The 20,838-nt window shown below is 41.1% G+C and overlaps 1 protein-coding gene across 1 annotated transcript in view; it reads right to left on the bottom strand.

The window, feature by feature from the left end:
* The window catches only part of UNC5D (unc-5 netrin receptor D), a 74,409-nt gene that overhangs the window by 25,812 nt on the left and 27,759 nt on the right, over nucleotides 1-20,838 (bottom strand). The window contains exons 4-8 of the mRNA XM_086767728.1: nucleotides 14,369-14,549; nucleotides 13,377-13,544; nucleotides 11,915-12,079; nucleotides 5,831-5,863; nucleotides 496-681 (exon numbers count right to left, since the gene is read on the bottom strand). Of these exons, the coding sequence (XP_086623854.1) occupies nucleotides 496-681; nucleotides 5,831-5,863; nucleotides 11,915-12,079; nucleotides 13,377-13,544; nucleotides 14,369-14,549 (733 nt within the window). The remainder of the gene's footprint in view (nucleotides 1-495; nucleotides 682-5,830; nucleotides 5,864-11,914; nucleotides 12,080-13,376; nucleotides 13,545-14,368; nucleotides 14,550-20,838) is intronic.

The following is a 20,838-nucleotide window of genomic DNA, read 5'->3' as shown; positions in this document are numbered from 1 at the left end:
GGGTTTGTTTAAGTCAATAGATGTTTACACACATTTACTTCCTGCAGACCTCAGAACGTGGATGCTTGCACGCTACCTGCAGCTTCGAAAAATACTTAAAGTCGGGTTTCTCAAATTAACAGTAAAAAACTAATCACTTCTTTTGGAGTAAAGAAAACAGATCTGTAACTGAAGGAAGGAACACAGACATGCTTTCTGAGTTTGTTTTGGTTTGTAAGTCAGAAATGTCAGTGTAGCAGCTAGTGACAGTATTTCTAAAGCACTTAAGAGCGTGGTCAAGAACAATGAAGTATTTGTCCAAGCTGCCACGGCAAATCAGTAGAGAGACAGCGAGAGAGCCCTGACCACCAGGTCCCATTCCTCGCCCTGCAGCCGCCCTTCCCCGGCTCTGCTCAGCGTTAGCTGGCACGCCTCCCGCAGCCAGGCGCTGAGCGAGCGCTCAGCATCTCTGCAGCAGCAGCTCTGGAGAGAAGAAAATGAAATCACACCACTAACCTTGTCTGACTGTTTTAAAATTAAATGTCTGGAAGCCTCCTGTCAGTGCAGATGAATCAATCACATCCACGCCGTACTCACTCTGACTCCGTCTGTAAAGGGTAACGCCGACCACCAGCACGGCTACAGCAATGACTGCCGCTCCCAGCCCGGAGTACAGGGCAATGTCACTGGCAGCCTCGATATCTGGAAGGAGAGAAAGCGGAGACACCAAGTCAGTAGCACATGAAAAGGCTCTGACTGCTGCTGGCTGGCCGTGAGCACAGGGTGTTACAGGGGGCTGCAGGCATGGCCAGGGAGTTTTAGGCTGGAATTCTGGAGCTAATACAGGACGTCATGAGTCCTCCAAAAAATCTTAATGATTTCCCCTTCCTCCCTCTTTGTTTTCTGTGTGAGCTTTGGTATAAGAAGGAACAGCTCAGAAAGCAGCTGAGGAGATCCCACAGATCTTCTTGGAGTCCTACAAGCACGTTTGGTCCTTAAAAACAGGTCGGAAACCAAACCTTCCTTCTGATCACACCCATGCATTGAGCCTACAGCCAAGTTTTTTAAGACTTCAAACTTTTACAGCAGAGAAGAATAATTCATTGCTTTGAAAGAACGAATCCAAATGAAAACTGCAGTATTATGTAATTTAATTATCCAGTCCCGCTATTCTAGATCATCTTGGATTTGGGACCACGTATCATGAAATTAGATTACTTGGCGCGTACACTTAGTGGGTCCTTAGATAGTTCCTGAACGCCAAACTCCAGCTTAGAGGAAGAGACAATCGTGTATTGGCCCCATACGTCATCTCTTGTCCCACTATAGGGCGCTTCTGCTATCAAGTGAGAAGCGCTTGGTACAGAGAATGCATTTATTTGTAACAAATAACAGTGACAAAAAACAACTAGGAAATCCAGACTACTCAGTAGCAATAAATAAACTGCAATATACAGAAACAGGGTAGGGAGATATAGTCAGCATTTAATAAATAGCCAGTTACCAAAATTACTTACTTAATATCTGGGACAAGCCTTCTGTTGTGCATATGTTTTTCCACAGAAAGGCAGATAACTTTATTTTAGCTGAATTTTTAAAATTAACATGAAACTTCAGACCACTGAGATAAATTAAATGAGTACCTACGGGCAGCATCAAAAAAGCTAATTTTCCTGGCTCACCAGTTTCCTACACAAACGAACTGTCTGACAACTACCAGTGCAAGCAGCTGAACTTCTGGGAAGGCCCCGCAGCTGCCCCCGCCGTGGCTGAGGACCGGCCGTTCTCCGACAGATCTGGAATGCCGTATGAACTGCATCAGCGAGGAAACCGCCTACATAAACGCTGCTTTAAGTGGGCTGCGGCACGTGGGAGATCTGCTGCGAATAAGGCAATGCAACAGATTTTTTTTTTTTTTTAGTTGGGCAGTTGAATCAAAAGTAAAACGAACTGTTTGGCTCACACTTCCTTAACAGAAAACACCCCTTCCATCTCCACTCTCTCAGTCAGCCCCAAAGACAACACTCCAACCCAAAATGAACCTTTTGAAATCAGTTTTCGGATTTATCCCAGAAAATACTTCTGCAAAAATTCTGCTGAATTTTCAAATAACCTCATACTGAAAAAGGTTTCCATTTTTAACACATTTAGAATTTGCTGAGAAGAAAAAACAAAAAAACAAAACAAACCCACAAAGTTTCCACGCCAATATCAGCTTTCAGAAGAAATCCATTTTCTGTGGCACATCACAGCAGGTAATCACAACTGAATCAACTTGTAACTCTTATCCAGCTTCTTAGAACATTACAATTGCCACACAGCTCTACTAAATCAATTACTAGAGAAAAAGATTTTTTTCTGAGGCCTTTTTACCCATTTTTTTCCATGAGATGCCCCCTTGAAAAATGTTGTAAAGATAATTTTAAGCATTTTCTGTTCATAGTCAGGAATTCTAGAAAGTAAGCTGTTAGTTGGCAATGGGAGATGCCCATATTCTCTTATCTCAGATGCAAAAGGTAAATGCAAAAAGACAGAGTCACGAAGGACGACTACAGAAATACCTCAAATCAAACCAAGTCTACCTGAATCCCAGTCCGATGCCTTAATCACATACTGGTTTACTTCCATTTTATTCCCTACAATCAGGTGCACAAAGAAAACTACTAATTACACTTCTATTCCTTCCAATTTTCTATTCCCAAGTGATTTTGTTGTTGCAGGGAATTAATTATGGAACTCTATTGCTGACTTAATTTTTGTGGGTGATGAGTACAATGAGTAAGCCAAGAGAAGGAATTCTGCGTATCTCCACTGGCAGAAGAAACCTAACAGCGAGTGGGTTCCTGTCCTTTCCAGAGAAGGGCAGTGAGCTGACAGCTATTTCACCAGAAAGCATCTTTAAGTCTTCCATTTGAACATTACTTTAAAACAGAAAAGTGCTGAGAATTTGAATTATCTCTTCTGCCTTCTTGGGATAATAAAGTCTGAAACATGCAGAAGTAATCTATCAGTAAAAAATTACTGCCACCGTAACAGCAACAGGTAGCCAATGTAGGACTTAATCTTTCACCATCCAACCCAGAACATAAACCACACCTCAAGTTCTCACCTGTAAGTAACTGTAATTTATTACTCTCAATCTACTTAAATAGTTTAGCTGCTGCTTTCAATTGATTCAGATGTCAGATAATTTAAGTTTTGCATTTCTCTAACTGCAGAGGACTGTTGTACATGGGGGGTTAAAGATGAGAGCAAGCAGACAATTTTTAAAAAATGAGAACAGTTTGACTCAAGTAAAATTTTTCTAGAGAGAATAATTTTGTTTTCAGTTAATGTTTTTAAGTATCCCTGTAACATGAATTTGACACTTTTCTATAAATTAAATTATGAAGAACTCTTGCAGTTATTCTTTCTGAGTTTCCTTGTCTTTAATAAAATGGCCATTGTTCTGTTCCACAGAAGACTTGGAAGAGTTATTCACGTGTTCCCATAACAATTCCATTGCAAGGGAAAAACCACCCACAAAGCCAAAGGAACTACCATGAGTTCAGGGGAAAATTATCTCCTTTCCAGAATTTAGTAGATTTTTCAATAGCTTGATCTTAGAAGAGTTCCTATGGAACACAACTGCTTAAGAAAGGGGACTTTCATTGTTATTTAGGATGTGTTTCTTTAGAAACAAGTACTGGGTTTTTTGAAGTAATTTTAATTTATTCCCTTTCTTTCTTTTCTTATGGATAATTCCTTTTATGAGAGACTAGAAAATAAGGAAAAAAGAAAAGCATGGCAAATTTGGGGAATGGGGTAATTTTCTGCTTTTATTTTTTTTTTCCCAGAAGGGAACAAACTGAAAACCAAACAAACTAGAAAAGAAAATGTTTCTAGTCAGCCATTACTATTGAATGAACTGCATCCTGCCAGCCCAGAGGTGCTGCTGAAGCACCATGATTTTCATGCGTGCCGTTACAGGACACGTGTTTGTGGTAATCGTAGCCTGTATTTCACTCCACCTCCTGACACTGTTACACAACATTTATTGAAAGCACATTTGATGGTAATGAAGTTTCTATTAACTATGATTAAGTTTCATAAAGCACCTGAAGATAATTTAAGATGTGCAGGAGCAGAAAATGAAACATTTGGTTTAGTACATTAGGAAATGTAATTGATTAAATTATCTCATTTACAATAAGTGCTTCCCAGAAGCTATGCAGGGCATACATTCCCTCCCCTCTACCGTCAGAGTTTGCTAGGAGATTTCAAAGATTTTCCAGCTTCCCATCCTCCCCCAGTTTTCCGTCACTCTCACTCTCTTGGTACCCCTTAGCGATCTGAAGTCCATCTCTCTATACAAGGATCAAAAGTCAGCGAATCCTGTAAGAGGTTATTTAGTAGAACAGGTTGTTTCTCAATTATCTTCATAATTGACTTGGATTTTGCATCAATGATGACTCGTGCAGTCTTCAGCTAAGTTCCTGTTCCGCTGAATAGCAACGAGCTGTATTCGAAGTTTTTAATCCCATAGCTATAAACTCTGTAATTCTCCTAGGTATCTTATATGCTAAAATCACTTCCATTAAAGTTACTTTTTTAATAAATCAGAAAAAAAAAAAAAAGAAGCAATTTGACTGATATTCTTTCAGGATTCTCCAATTAAATGGAAACTGTACAGATAAACAAACAAAACCATATCAATCGCCTGAGCTAAGTTATGACACAGACCAGTTAAGAGATGGTTCCAGTGAGACAAGCAGAAGACAAAATTTAAAAAGTTAAGCAGCCAGGCAACAACAGCACATTTTTGAACTACCTAAAGTTGACTTTGTGTATCATTAGAAACACTTAAGAACTAGAAATGTGAAAGAGGAATATTCCCATGCAAGCTTCCTACACATTTGGAACTGTTCAATTTCCGAATGTTTTCCTACTGATTTAGGGCCCAACTTGCATAAAATTTCAAATAATCTGATCACCCTATGCTCCTGTATCCTGGAGGAATAGTCAGACTTAAAACCTAGATTCTTCTGCTATGTATTACAAAATATGTATCTGCAAACAAGATATAAACAATTGTATGCCTGGGTTCTTGTTTTAAGTCCTTCAAAGGAATTAAGCCAAAAATGTGTTTATAACTGTATTTGTCAAAATTAAAAGGAAAATTTTGGCTGAAATTTATGCAATCAAAAATCCTCAAAACTTTGTGTATGGATTATAAAACAAAAACTAGTGTCTTAGCTTTAAAGCAGACAGACCTCATGGAAACTGCGGTTTTGTTGAGAAGTGTGCCGTTTGTTGTTTGATTTTTTTTTTTTTAATGAAATTTTTCAGTTAGTTAATTCACTCCAAATGTGCTGCTCTAAACCAAAATTCCACTGAAGTCAAGGGAAGACTCAGAGTGCAGGACAGAAGCCCCACCGAGCAGCAGACGAACGTACCCTTTACAGCATGAAGCATGTAAAGGCCCTTCCCAGGTGACAGATCACGGCCAAAGGAGCTGAACAGGATCACACCGTCAGTAGCACAATGAGCTTTGAACCCAGAACGCCAAACTCCTATTTTAATTTCCTTATTTCTATTTACAAGCCCTCAAGAGATGAGTTTCGGGACCAGCAGTGCTGTGGAAAGGGCTCTCAGTCGGACACACAGCACTACGGAACGGTCACTTCTCTAGTTTCAGTCCGACACCTACGATCACACAGCTGCTGCAAAGGTGCTTTCAGCAGATGTGAAAGCCTTTCGTATAACCTTCAGGTTTAGTTAGCTCCTAAACAAATAAACCAGAGTGGCAGACAAGATGAGAAAAATAATATTTACAAGAAGGAAAAAAAAAAAAAACAACAAACCAACTTACTTTGGGGTTTTATTTCATGAAGAGGTTTTTTATCTGAGAGAGAGAGAGAGAGAGAGAGAGAGAGAGAGAGAGAGTTGCACTTAATAAATTTACATGGAGCATATCCATTTCCTATATTGCTTCTGTCTGGCTCTATCAATGAAACATTTTCTCCTTGTTTGCTGACAATATGAGTATTTTATGTTGCCGATATTTTTCACTTAATTTTTTTTTTTTCTAAATCTCTTTCAGGATGTTTCTTTGCAATAACTTCTCACTTGGTTAATTCAAGTACTTGCTAGCTTTTCTGGATGCTTTCATTTAGACTACCACACATCTCAGCAATAAGGAAGCTCAATACTTTGAAGTAGATCACTTGCCAAAGAAAGTCAGTTAAGAATTAATTATTTCTTTGTATATTTGATATATGGAAAGGTTAGTGATGGAAATTTAAGAAGTAATTTATAAATTATCAAAGTGTACAATATATTCATAGTTATGTATGTAAACATACACTGATAATGGCATCTGTATGCATCTATGAAGAACATACAGAATGAATGTACTACCGTACATATGCAAATATATTATAAATTAGGTTTTATTCAGCAGTGCATCTCCCAAAAATGAGGCTTCTCTGCCTCCCCTGCAGGAAGCAGCTGAGTTATCCTTTATAGCCTCACACTTGAAAAAGGAATCTTCAGACAACAGGAGACCTGGGCCTGCGCAGCGCCCGCGCTGCGTGCGTGCAGACTCCGTGGGTGCACACGCAGCCCCAGTGCAGCGGCTGGGGAACGCGACGCCATTTCCCAGACCCCGCACAGAGTTGAGGTTCAACGTGGGGCTGCCAGCGCTGTCTCAAGGCTGTGCCCCGCATGCTCTGCCAGCGCAGCTCGGATCGGTTCTGCCACTCCTCAGTTTCCCGGACTGTCTGCCTGACTTAAGCCACTACCCCAATAGCTCTTGTTGAACGCTTGTCTGAAGAAAACAACAAGACAACATGCAACTTACTTATTGCTATAAAATTCGATGGAGGCTAGCAGTTCAGCAGAATTAGACTAATCTAATAGAATAAAATGTGGGACAGACATCCTGATGCAGGAAAGATTATATCCATTTTGTAGATGCTTTGCGTTGTAAGGAAATTCCCTCTGAGCTGTTCCCTGATTTAGCTTTTGGATTTCCTTTTGTATGAAGGATCTGGTACCCGTTACTTCTAGAGGCTGGTTATTGGCACAATCCCGTGTAAGAAATTAATTATGAGGTGCCTTCTATTACTTTTACTATTTGTAAAAATCATCGGTTTAATAATACTTAACCCAAGAGATTCTTGGATTTTGGCTTTGCCAAAAAAGCTAGGTGTGGGTTTTTTTTCTTCATGAGGTTGTTTTTATTTTTGCTAGGGAATTATGTACATAAACATCAAATGACCAGTTGCAGACTTGAGAATTGCAATTGGAACAAACATTTTCATGCTGCTGCCATACACTGCTATCTACAGAAAAATGCAATAGAACTGAAATGCCTCTGCCATATAAACTGGTGAGATTGCTAGATCCAGCAGCCTCTTGGCAATATTCAGTATCACAGCTGGTTGAAAAATGAAAAACAAAATTACTTGTGATTAATGATGCATTAGTAAAAACATGTTTGTAGTTCCTGTGCTTCTGGCCTACATGTTTGTTTCTTCTTTGGGCACTGGGAAAAGAAATCGATAGTGTTTGAAGTTCTAAAAAAATAACTTTAAAGCAAATAGATAAAAGTATAACAAAAAAACCTCTACGAACTCCTCTATTTTATTGAGCAAAATAAAAGCTTTCACCTCTGCAAGACAGAGAGAAATCCACCATGGAAAAGTACACTACCGAGAATACTGGTGGGGAATAAACCATGAAAGAACAAATATGCAAGGAACGACGCAGTTATCAGGGCTGTCTGCAGGGACCATGAACTCCTCATTCAGATTGAGTCAACCTCTGGTTTCTCCCAACTTGGCAGGCCTGGCAATCTCTCATATCTATCAAAACAAAAAATAATTCCACCTTTCCTTTGCGTATAAGTTTCTAGCTATGTAATTGTAACAAGTCCTGGAAGAAATTCCCTGAAAGAGAGGCACTTTCAGTTGCTCCTCAGTTAAGGACTGCACTATCTGGATCCACCCAGAAAACCAAAACCAAAGTGATGAACCCGATGTTGCTGTGAATGAAAGGGTGCCATTCCCAGCCTCTCCTGTCAGGGACCGAATAAAGAACCTGAGAGCAGACCCTGTTTTATCACCGTTTCATTTACTGACCCAAATTTGAAAAAGCATGCTAAGGATTGGTATTTTTTCTGCCAGTTTAGAAGCAGACCTACACTTTCCTGGCATCTTATGTTCTCACCCTTACTTTCATTTAAGTTCTTATTTGTTAACCAAAGAAATGTTTCATTTCTATTTTTGCCTTGCGAAAGGAACAAAGTTAACAAGTTGCGCCTGATAAATAACCTCCAAGAGATTGGTTTTCTGTAGCACAGTACTGCATTCTCTTCACTGTTCCCCATGGGAGGAAAAGCAGAGCAGAAAAGGCACATATTGGAAGATGAACAAGGGAAAAAGATTTTTTAAAATAGGGTAATTGCATCAATTCCTATTGGCTGAGAACACAGTTACAGTCCTAAAAATAATTTGACTTAAGTATATACCTACAGCACAACCCATAAAGGAGCAATGGTACCATGCTCCACGATGAAAGGAGCAAGGGGCACGTACTCCTTCGGACTACCTGAATGCAAACGGAAATGCAGCTTTCAGAACCGGGACGCGCTCCCTGCGCTGCCGCCGCAGCCAGAGGAGGAGCCGGGCTTATGGCAAACAGAGACCGCGCTGGCCAGAGCTGACCTCGGCTCCGCTCGCGGCCCACCAGCAACGGCTTCTACAGCACTGGGCTTCCGCTTCCTCTTTCACTACTCTGCTCACTCCGCTCCACTGAAGAACTCACATATTGGAAGGAGAATATTGACAACACATCCACCTCCAAATTATACTAGAGTACATTTTTTTTTTTTTTTTCCCCTGAGAAAATACCTGGAGATCAGTTTCTGATTCTAATGTTAGGAGAAGAATAGCTGGTGTGCAGAGAGAAATCTTCCATTAATTTTAGAGTATTGTTGTTAGTTCACAGTTCCGCTAACTGCCATGTCACCTTATAGAAGGAACAGAAATGAGATTTCTCCACGGAAAATCCAGCAGCAGCTGACTTCCCGTCTCCTCCCTCCCTCCCAATATTCAGCATAAGCTGAGAATTTAATTTTGTAAATTTTAAATAGCATTGCTTTGATGTCAACATACGCATCTCTAGTAGGCTTAGATTTTAAATGGCTTTTCATTTCAATAACAAAATTGAGTTTTTATTACTTATGCCACTTATCCATTGTAAAATGATTTTGATAGTTCATTTTCAACATCAAAGTTATATTTTACAGACTTTGTTTTTCAGAGCTGACACTAAGTTGATTAAATCTGTACAACAGTCATACTTTAAAAAAAATGCTTTTTGGATCTTTTTACCCACAATGATAAATTTACTTATTGTAAAGAAGGCTAGTTCTTTACAGATAATGTATTAAGAACCCTTTACGCCTATTAAGAGCATTTTAAGTCCCAAGTATAGAAAAGTGATTCACTTTTGAAAGAGAGAGCTTTTGTATTCCAGCCATACCCTGCTTACTTCACTTCTGTTTGCACATGGTTGTGCAAAATAATTACATTTTCTTAAAACTGCATCTATAAAGTGATTCTAAATGTCACAGCAAAGAAAAATTAAAATTCTTCTGAAAAGGCGCTGATGAAATCCTGTGCTAGTTGGATTTCAACTCGTTGGGGCATTTTTCTGTTTTACTGCAGTGCCATTAGTCAGATAAGTGAGTGGATCATTAATAACAATATTCTTTGTGCCAGGTGCTGTACAAACATAAAGCAGAGAGACAGCACCTCATCCAAAGAGCCTGATTTTATACGAAGCATGAGACAGATTAAAAAAACCCATAATAGTAAAAAAATCAGAAAGTAATTAAAAATAAGTTAGTTGCCATGTTGTAACTATTCCAACAGCCCATCTCTCAAATAATTTGGCGGTCAGGGCTTTCACTCAGCGCTTGCTGTTGGAGTTCTTAACAGGGCACACTGACAGATGGCTTGAGAAATCCAACGTGCTCCTTCTGTGGGTTTCACCAGAGGTAATAAAAGGTGGACACCACCTTCAAACTACCAAAATAAGCATAATCCATATTTCTTCCTCTGAAGCACAAGCGCAGCATGGGAGATGACACGCAGCACTGACAGGTCACTGCGCAGTAAGAAAGGATTTTATCCCAGGGTAGCCCAGGTAACCTGCGGCGCCCTGCAGCGTCGTTAAGGCTTTCCTCGGAGGCAGCGCCCTGAATGGGGCTCCCTTCTATTAACTGCTGAAAATCACAGGAGCCAACTAGATGGTAAGTCAACTCATGACTGTCACAAACAATGGCCACTGTGCAGACCTCAGCTGGATGTTTTCATGCACTCCAGTGCATCCTCCTGCCAGTCTTCCAACGGATATGTCAATCCGCACACATGGATGGATTCTGGATTTATTAAGCCATCTGCAGGGAAGGGCATTCGTTTTGTGTACAGGAAGAAAAAAGACCTCAGAAAGCATCATGTGATCACCGTGTTGGTCCTCAAAAGCTGAATGAATTGCGGTGCTCACAAATTCTCAGTAGTTACTCTTTTTTAAAACACAGGGATGGAAAGAAGTCTAAATTTCATTTATGTCCCTTTAAGCTTGCCTGCCTGGCACCTTGGAGCCAGAGAGCTGTTCTGTAACCCAGGAAACTTCAAGCAGTTAGACACAGATAGCAAGACTGGGTACTCCCTCCCTCCAAATCCAAACAAAATATAATTTAATGTCTCAGCTGAGGTACACGTATTTCTGAAGGCCGAAGAGATACACAGAGTGCTATCTGCCATTAAGAAATTACTGAAACCTCAGGGCAAAAACCAGAGTTCATTTTGTTTAGAAAATTATTTTCCTCATGTCACCAGATGTACTTCACTGAAGGACTGGATGGGCATGGTGACCGTTTCCTTCCCTCTGAAACAGCCAACCGTTTGGGAGGCGCACGTGGGGACGGCCACAGGCACTTACACTGCCGTGAGCATGTACGTGACGGTTCGAGCACAAAGCTTAGGGATTTATAGCCACGTTCCTTCTACTGTGTGCATCATGGTGGAAGAAGAAAATGACTGCTAGGCATAACGTGAACACATACATGCAAAAGATCAAGAAGGAAAGGTAATGCACTATGATAGAAACAGAGAAAGACTATTTAAATATAAATTTAAAGGTAACTTATTTCAGTTTACATCTTTCAGCCCTAGCATTCCTGACTGCTCCCGCAGCTGCCATTTCATCGCTTAAAAGCAATGAGGTGACAGCATCACTTCATGGGTAGGGAGCAGCAATCAGTGTAAGAAGAAACTTCTGAATTTTTCTTGGTTTTGAAACTACGCAGCTGTCCCCAGGTGTTCTGCAACTCTACAGCTGCGGGGCTGATTTTCTTGGCTCCTTGTTGTTTGTTGATAGTAGCAACTACCAAATGTCAGATGCTTTCCAGAGATTTATCAAGGGCAAATCCTTTCGCAGGGAACTCACTATGAAATAGATTTGCCTGCAACAAATGGAGTAAACTTTGACCTTGAACAGCTCTTGCACCAAGAGCAATCACATTGGTGCTTTGCCAATTTACTTGCAAGAAAAGGTAGAAGGCCAAGTAGTACATTCTGGGGAATACACTGTAGCAGGTGGTCGTAATTACACACTGCAAAACCCCTTTCTTTGGATTTTTAGAATAATCTGACAATTAATAGGTAAGTACATGCTACACAAATCCAGTGACTCAGAAACCACTGTGGATTTCCAGCTTCACACGTGCAACCCTCTGAAAACAATCTATTTTTTCCAGAGTCATATTTCAGCCAGAAGAGTTCTACTGACATGAGCGTGTGGCAGAGGTGCTACGCTACCTGGATCACAGCAGACGTTTTCGGCCGTACCTCCTAAAAGCAATCCAGTGCCAACTGTTACTCACCTTGGACGCAAAGCCCTTCAGTGCAGTTCTCTGACTCTTGGCTCAAGCCCTCGCAGTACTTCCCTCCGTTCCGTGGAGGTGGCGCGATGCACTCCCGAACTCTCAAATGCTCGCACTCCGGACTGCACACAGACCACTCGCTCCACACCTCCCAGCTTCCGTCCACTGAATAGGGAGGAAGAAGAAAAAAGCACCATCACTGCATATCAAACTGGTGTAGTCAAGAGGTCCTACCAAGAATACTTGTTTCATATCTCTCCTCAGGTCACAGCAAGTAAAACACAGTATAATTCTCAGGAGAAATAAATATACTTCCATCAGATGTGAAGTTAAAGTCCAACATCAGAATGTACCACCTCAGGCCTGCAATCTGGAAGCTTTTAAAAGAGCACCGGCCTGTAACGTTCTGCAAATGCAGTCAATTCAATTGCAGGAGGAAACACTTCCTTTGCCACCTCGCTATTAGCTTCTAATGTTTCAACACAAATTCTACCTTAAAACAGGCTGAGGCAGAGAAGCCACACGCTTTCCTACCAGAGCAATGATGCTGACATTTACAGAAAGAGCATAGCTGGCCTGCTAGACTTCTGGCTAATGCCCTGGGCAAGACAAGGGATCAAGGGGATGCTTTGCTGACTGATTTACCCCTGACTGACCCTGTCCCAAATGAGAAGGGTTTCCACAGTTCCTTTCTTTTTCAGGGATAAATCAGATGGAAGAACAGTCAGATGAACACAGAGAAATATATAAATAATACTAAGTTATTTAAATCCCAGTTCAGTACATGTTACAACTAAAACCTCACAAAAGCTAGAGGAGAGATTTGCCAGAATCCAGACAAGTTACGCTGTGACCGCAGGCAAATGCAATCTGTTAAACCAGACCTGTGTACAACCCCACGGACCTCCTTTAGCGGTGTACGTGGAACATCCATTCCACAATCCGGCAAGGGAGGTTTCAGGTGAACAAAGGAACAGTCCAGTGGCCAGGGATGTCACACCATGCCCCACGTAAAGCATAAGCTCAATTTCATCGGGTCATATACTTGAAAGCAAACTTTTGCAAGGTAAATAATACCTTCAAGTGAAGTTCTCAGCTTACGTTTCTGTGTTTCTAGCATTACGAACATCACCGGCCCCCGCCCCTTTCCCTACACCCCCATCCACTTGCAGGATTTTTCATATTGAACCAGTTCTGGTTTTTCAGTATTTAGTTCACTTCAGTGCAACTTAAAGCACTGACAAACCTGGCAGATCAGGCCACAAGGTGCTTGTGACTACTGCTCAGACCCTACACAAGGCTCTAAACCCCAGTCTAAACAAGGTTGCAAGTATTTCCAATTTCCTTTTTTACCTCAGTGGGCTCTTCAAACACAACTGTCTATCTGGCATTTCAGACTGAAAGAGCTCTCCCAAAAATATGACACCCAGAGTTACTCCTAAGTAGGCTGTGCATATCTCACCGGGGCAAAGAGAAGTGCAGGTAATCTTCTGCACCGACATTCCTTCACAAAATGCACCTCCGTTGAGCGGAGCGGGGTTGGTACAGGTCCGTGATCGCTTCTGCCAGCCCCGGCCACACCGTGCATTGCAGTTTGACCACTCAGTCCATGACGACCAGCCTCCATTAACTGCAAAACACAAAGGGCCTTCAGGTTGCGGTAGGTGTGCTAAGAGATATCAAGCAACAAATCTGATCAGATCATTTCACTCAAAGGCAGAATTTTGGTTTTACATTCTCCAGGTAAATTCCAAGCTGAAGCAGGAGCATTGCTACCTATCAGTACACAACCGCATAAAGGCCGTGGTGTCAAAGAACACAGATGTTTGTTTTGGAAGAGTAATATGCTAAGAAGTGCAATGACTGATAGAGTCTGGGAGGGAGATAAAAAGCAGGCATCTCAATTCTCATAAAATATGCTTTGCTTCAGTCATAAATAAGACCTCTTTATTTTAAAAACAGTGATTTAGGAATGCTCTGCCTCTGCCAATAAAATGTCATCTACAGTAATAAACATGGAGAGCAACACAGGATGGCAATAAAGCACGCTGGGTAACATCCAGATTCACCAGTTAGTGCGTGGACACTGCAGTCCCACCAATCCCAGTACAGCTGCCCTCTACGTCCCTCCCTAGGCGCGTGCTGCAGGGTCTCCTGATACAGGAAAGGTTATTTACCTGGCTCAGCTTACAACTGGATCTTCTTAATATCTGGAGCAAGGATTGTTGTTATTGACATAACTTCTGGGAATCCATCACGAACAAAAACCTCATAACTCTGACCACTCTAAAAGCAGGCACGACCTCAGCCTTGAGCAACGGAATTCAAATTCCTCATAACAGGAAGGACGTTAGCCATTTGGTTTAGAATCAGCTGGATGTTAAAAATACAAAGTACTCCAGCAGTAAAAGCACAGACATTAAGTTTTTCCAAAATTATCATGTTTTCACTGACCGTACACCACAACCGTCGCAGACATGCTCCTTCTCTTGGCGACAATGTTGGCGGCCATGCAGGTGTAGTTCCCAGAGTCAGAGAGACGCGCCTGTCGGATGATGAGGTTATGGTCTGCTCTGGTGTCAATGTTCTCATCCAGGTTGGAATCTATGGGCTCCTCGTTCTTTAGCCATTCCACCTGGAGAGGGATGGAGAAGAGGAGAACATGAAGCAGGAAAAGAAAAGATGGGAGTGGAAAGTCTGAAAAATTGTATTTCAATATTTCATGAATAAATATCACTGCAATCTTTATTATAAACACTAAAATAAAAATTAATTAGGATAGGATTCCCAAAAAGGTAGACATTCAGAAATTCAGAAAATAAACTATTGCTATTCTGAAGACCCTGGAGTTATTAACAAAGGCACACCAAGTGAAATGCTAGAATCCTAAAATAATACATAATAAAAAGACAATAACAAAAAGAAAACAGCAAAGAGCTTTTCAGAGCTGCAAGGGGTGGATTCTAAGGGAAAGTTATTTTTGTTCTACTGGGCGAAAAGGAAGGAAAGATGAGGGTAGGAAAAAAAAAGGAGGAGAATCATTAATCACACTTTTCCTTGTGGTATTAGGTAGTTAGGAGGCTTTAATACTTAATCGAAGGAATCAAGAAGTGATGATTAAAAATACCGGATCGTTCTAGTTGAATATATTTCATTTACCTCCTGGTTCTCTACGCCATAAGTATTAGAGCTTGAACATGAAACAATTTTAACCATGTTATGATTCCATCTATATTTGTTCTTGAATCTATACGTGCATTTTGCTTTTATTGTTACTATTCATTTATTCAATTATTGTCCTCTTAGGAGAGTCCTTTTGGCTTCCCTAAGAAAATGAAAAACCAGGGGAAAAGTCTGTAAACCTGAAAAGCCAAACGAAAGCACTTCATGCCTTTGGCTAATGATCTTAATGGCTAATGGTTGCCACTGGGGTTTTTTTTGGTGGTTTTTGTTTTGGGTTTGGTGGTTGGTTTTTTTTTGTTTTTTTTTTTTTTTTTTGTTTCCTCCTCTACCCCAAAACCTCTGAGGAAGGTGGTACGGGCTGGTAACTTAGAAAGGCTGATTTTTATTCAAAGAAAATGGAAGAAAATCTCCACCAAGAGAGAACAAGAAATGTTTAAAAATACTGCTCTCGATATACAGGGCTTTGCACGTTCAAACAATTTGACAACGATCAGCTGAGCTTTGTAATACATTGGGATGAGGTGTAACAAGTATTAATTCCACTTTTTCTGAGCGAGAAACAGACAGAAGGATGAAATCGCTTGACCTCACACAGAGTGGAAGAGCCAAGTCATCACAACAGATTCCCAATTTACATAAACATTCTGAAACCAGAGGCCATTAGTATGTGTTGCCAAGGTACATAAATACTGTGAGATGTGGTGTATAATACATTTCAATACATCTTCCCTAGTTTACCAACCAGTTTACCTCTGAGGAGACCCAGGAATTATCTGCAAGGCATTTCTCTACTTGCAACATTAAAAAAAAAAATTAAGGTATAGTAAGGTGCTGTCACAGAAGTGAAAAATTAAAAATAGAAGCAGAATGAAAAGATACTATTAAAAGACTGAATAAATGTGAGTTGTTTTAATAGCTTTTCTAGACCTGAAGGAGGCATGGCTGTACCCTGAAGTCAAATGCCCTTCTCATCTCAGTTCAGATGAATAACCTCGTTGAGGAACTCGTGGAAGGACTTGGAACCTTGCGGTAATGAGCTTATGGATTTGCTAGCTACAGGCATTCATTAGCACACTGTTCAGTGCAGATGGTCTGCAATTTGTAGATTTTCCAGTTTATAAACAAATCTGCAAAAGCTGACCATCAAAGCCAATTAGATTTCGTGCCAGACAGCAGGTTCCCCTTCCAGTAGCATCAGTCATTTTGGTGAGCTGGGGCCCCAAGGTGCGTGACTGACATCCACAGCTTCTCCTGCCCCTGCTCTGCAGAGCCAGCTGGAAACTCACCTTGAGGAGAACCTAGGTCTGTTATCCTACATGGTGACTATCGAATTAAATAAAGTGATTACTTTACACATCTGTCAAAAGAGGCATTACCTGAGCACTAAATACATTACACATTTCATACCAAAAGCAGTTAAAAGATTTTAGCTTTATTTTCTCTTCCTCAAAATGAAGTTAATAAAAAATGATAACAAAGACAGAACATCACCATCAAAGCTTACATTAAGCATTTAAGACACACCTGCCTGTTTCTGCATTCTTACAAAGCTCTGTCATCAGGCTGTTTTGTTTTGGCTTTCCTCTCAAATCTTAATTTTTTAAAAAAAATTTGTTAAACAATCTCTTTCACAAAAGTTTGAAGAATTTTGGGACCACATGACTTCATATGCTACAGTACACACCAGAATGAACATTTAGAGCAAATTTCAAGACAGCGAGTTTCTACAGCACACGCCGTGGCATCAAAGGAGGTACGCTTATTTAGTTAAACCCAGAGGGCACTTTTCACCAAAAGTCTCACTCCTTGAATTTTCTTCCCTTAGCGTTGTTAAGAGATGCAATAACGTTCTGTGATGAACAAAACACAGCCCAGTAGCTTAGGCATCCTCGTTCCCACTGCCAGAAGCACCCCAGGAGATCACACGGGTAGCACGTGTACTCGGTGCCCTCCAGTCCCCGCGCTAAGTGACGTGGCTGCCGCTTCCACCTCTGTGACCGCAGACGGCCAAGCACCACGCTGGAGCAGTAACCGCACAGCCTGAACTCCTTCCTCAGGAACACCTCTTGGATTGTGTTACATTTCGCCCCGGTCTAAGCGAGACAAGGAGCAGTGAACCAACCCATTTTCTACGCAGTTTCCCATCTGCAGTTAACTGTAATACTAATTACCAGTGTGGGTTTCAGCAAAGAAACTAGGAATGTAATTTAAATTACGGAACGGCAGCCCGAGCATAAATCAAGCGACAGAAATTCAATGGCCACAGTGAGCACTGAACTCACTTAGGTGCAGTGTAATGACCAACACAGTAACGTTTGAAGAAACAACAAACACGTCTAGGATTACTAGAGCTCATTATTTCAAAAGTAAATACATAAATTTTGCATTTTGACTCTCATCAGCTCAGGTGCTTTTGCGGGGTGACGGGGGGTGCGCAGGAGGGTTCAAGGTCCTCCTTACGGTTACGGCAGCACTTTGGATATTTGTCCTGCAGGTAACGCTTTCAGCAGAGACTGTGCACTGATCTGCTGTTTGCTGAGTCGGACTGCGAGGCGTGGTGAATGAGAAACATTTACATTAATGCAAAGCGTTTAAAAGAATGATGATCACAGTGAAGGGAGAACATTAAACAGACAGAACATAAACATGGAAGCGTTGAGAGATGTGCGATCAAGAGATGATTTGTAAGTGAGGGCACGCATTGCCTTCTGCATGTCTGGAGGCTCGATGACACTGCGAACACTCATCTCTAATTCCAGCCTCTCCTTCCCTTGCAGAAAAACCAGACTGCTTCAAACCCCTTCACTGCCTTTGCCTCAGCAGACAAATGCTTTCAAAGATGTAGAACTAAGGGATGAATTTATAGAATAAACTGATAAAGGTAAAAGGAGGTCCTGGTTACAAAAGGCTGTTGCCACTTGCAGTGATGCAACCTTTGGAAGGGTTCAGCACACACGCGTACAAAGCAACCAAGCAAAATACAGGCAGAAAGACCCCCAACGCCTCCACACCGAGATGAGGCATGGTGTTCTGAACTGCCAGCCTGCCATGCCTGAGGAGCGGGCTCAAATCTCATTCGCATTTAACGTCTCTTGCGTTATCATCAGCGGAGGTCATACAGCTGCTTGTAACGCAATGAAATACATTTCTTTTTAAGAATCAGTCTGTCTGAAGATCTTAAATGTTTCTATCTTGAACTACACTTAAAAACTGTTATCATATGCCATAAGTTTATATAAAGATATCTGATTTTTTTTTTACTTTGAAATTAAATCTGCTCAGAATTAAAATACCTCCATCAATTTCTAACAAGGGCTAATAATGAATGATCTACAGAAGAAATGCAGGGGTGGATATGGATTAACTCAGCTACTACATATTGGGTGCCAGCAGAGGAATTAGCATAATCATAAATTTGTTCCAATTACAGAAAGCAATTATCAAAGTAAAATCAGTTAAAGACACCGTATCCTAGGTAGATTACAATGTCAGTTAGAAAACTCCTTTTCTTTAAAAATAAAGCTTATCCCAACTCATCCGTAATTCTGTCTATGGATACGGCGCTAAAGCAGCCGGTCCGCGCCACATCACGGGAACACCACCGCTGTTTGAGGTGCTGCAGGTGATGGAGTCTCACTGCGCTTCGTATGTGCAAAATAAGCCATGCGCGCGTGGCAGCCTGATTTGCCTATGTACCCATACAGATACCACGGACATCCATCTTCCAAGCTGCCATATAGCAAACTCAGACACGCTGGGGACTCGCAAAAACCCATGGGAATATCGACGGAGGCAGGAACTGTAGGAAGGGTCCGCAAAGGTTGCTGCAGTTCCCTTAAAATTCATCCCGTGTTATGGGTTACAGCCGTGGCTTCTGCGGGAACATAACATTGTGCCCCAAAACCTCAGCAGTTTTTGAGCCTGATAGCAATGTCACTGGGAACATTTTCTTTCGCACTGACAGGCACTGTGTTAGGCCTTTGCACGGACATTCACCTGCGTAATTCAGGGAGAAAAGCTGACCGGTTCCAGGTGAGGCAGTAACATTCTTCCGGCTAAGCCTTGCTCCTCCTTTGCCAAATTTGAGAGGGTGGCTATAGAGCTGTTAAACCTCCTGTAAGACTAAAGAATATTCTTCTTTGCAGTAACAGAAATTACTTTTTTGTTTGGTTGGTTTTAATATCGAAGTTGTTACTCAAACCTGGAAGATCAGAGTAGGTCAGATCTCAGTTGCAGACCTTAAATGGTTTGACGCGCTAGGAGTTCCTCAGCAGTAGCGTGATCTAATTTAAACATCGTGAGAGCCGGCTGCCCATGACGGAATTTTCTATTATTTGTAGTGTATCTTGTCTGAAAATATGAAGAGATTCAGTACCAAACAGGAACAACACAACTCTGAGTTCCTGTGGGCACACATGGTAATTTTGTAGGTCAGAAGACAGAAGACCTTAGCACTCCTGCTTTTGTACAATACTATCCTGCCCTTTAAATACAACACCTGACTTTCTCAAGTGGGCAATAACCAGAGTACACACAGATCAAAGATATTTTAGTTACAGTGTTGGCTTCTCCTGAAGAGAGAATCAATTGCTTTCTCAATGCAGGATAAACGCTTCATGATTTTAAGGTCAGAAAGGTCAACACCTGACTTACAGCAGCACAAATGTTTCCTGTAGCATAGTCAATGCAGGATTTTAAATATTCTTTCTCTCAGAAAGTAACAAATACATCCTTAACCTTCCTTTAAGCCAATACCACTGTTCATTATGTTCTTAGAAAACAAGCCAATATTTGTATCTTTTGGATAACTCTTTGGTCAGTCCCAGATTCATTTAATATTTTAAATATAAGTACAACAGACTAGTGTTTAGAAAGTACGGTAGAGAACGCAATGAATAAATAGCTATGTTGCTGCTCATGAGACTGCAGACAAGTACAGTAAATGCACCTCTCTTCTCTGGTACCTCACGCTTCCCTTGTAGCGAGGCAGCGACTGCCTTTTTGTGAACCAGACAGAAAGAGACATTAATTTAAAACCATTGACCTGAGATGAAGTGCTCTGTGACCCCACATTTTGTCAGTGACTCACATATTTCTCAAGCATTCTTTTGTTCTGATTTCTTTCTTCTCAAATTTCTCCTTCTCCTCCACACATCTGCCTGCTGCAGCTGAGGCTTGTCATTACCTACACACTGGCTTGTCATTACTGACATCGGCTCTAACCTCGCACGGATCAGAACTCTGTATCTGGTAATAAACGCTAGCAGAAATACATGTTTAGTGTGAAGCTGTTAAAAATACCTATATATGTTAAAGATAAATGTAAAGATTCCTATGATACAGAGGACAAAAAAACCCGTGTGTCGCAGAGCTGAAAGGGAAAGAGAGAGAGATCTGTCTCGACACGTAGATCATTTAAAGAAAATGTAACAGGAAATAATCGGGAACATAGGTGCATTTTTATGTCCGTGTCCTTTGTCTGCAATACCTGTTTGACATATACATAATCTGTTTTTTAATTAAACAATCGTCCCCCGCAACTTTCAATAGAGAGAAATAAGGTTTGCACATGAAATTTTGACCTGACAGAACCAAGCTACCCAAACTGACAAAAAGTCATTAAAATAGGTCTCCTAGAGACACCTCTTTGGATCTTAATTCTCCTTGCACTGCTGTAAAGACAACGGCAGAACAGTGAACGTTATCTTGAAGCAGATCCCAATACCATTTTTGCTGGTGCC

The sequence above is a fragment of the Chlamydotis macqueenii genome, chromosome 27 (genome assembly GCF_036417535.1).
Source record: "Chlamydotis macqueenii isolate bChlMac1 chromosome 27, bChlMac1.mat, whole genome shotgun sequence".
In the NCBI taxonomy this organism is placed as follows: Eukaryota; Metazoa; Chordata; class Aves; order Otidiformes; family Otididae; genus Chlamydotis; species Chlamydotis macqueenii.
This window is presented reverse-complemented; position numbering and strand designations above follow the sequence as displayed.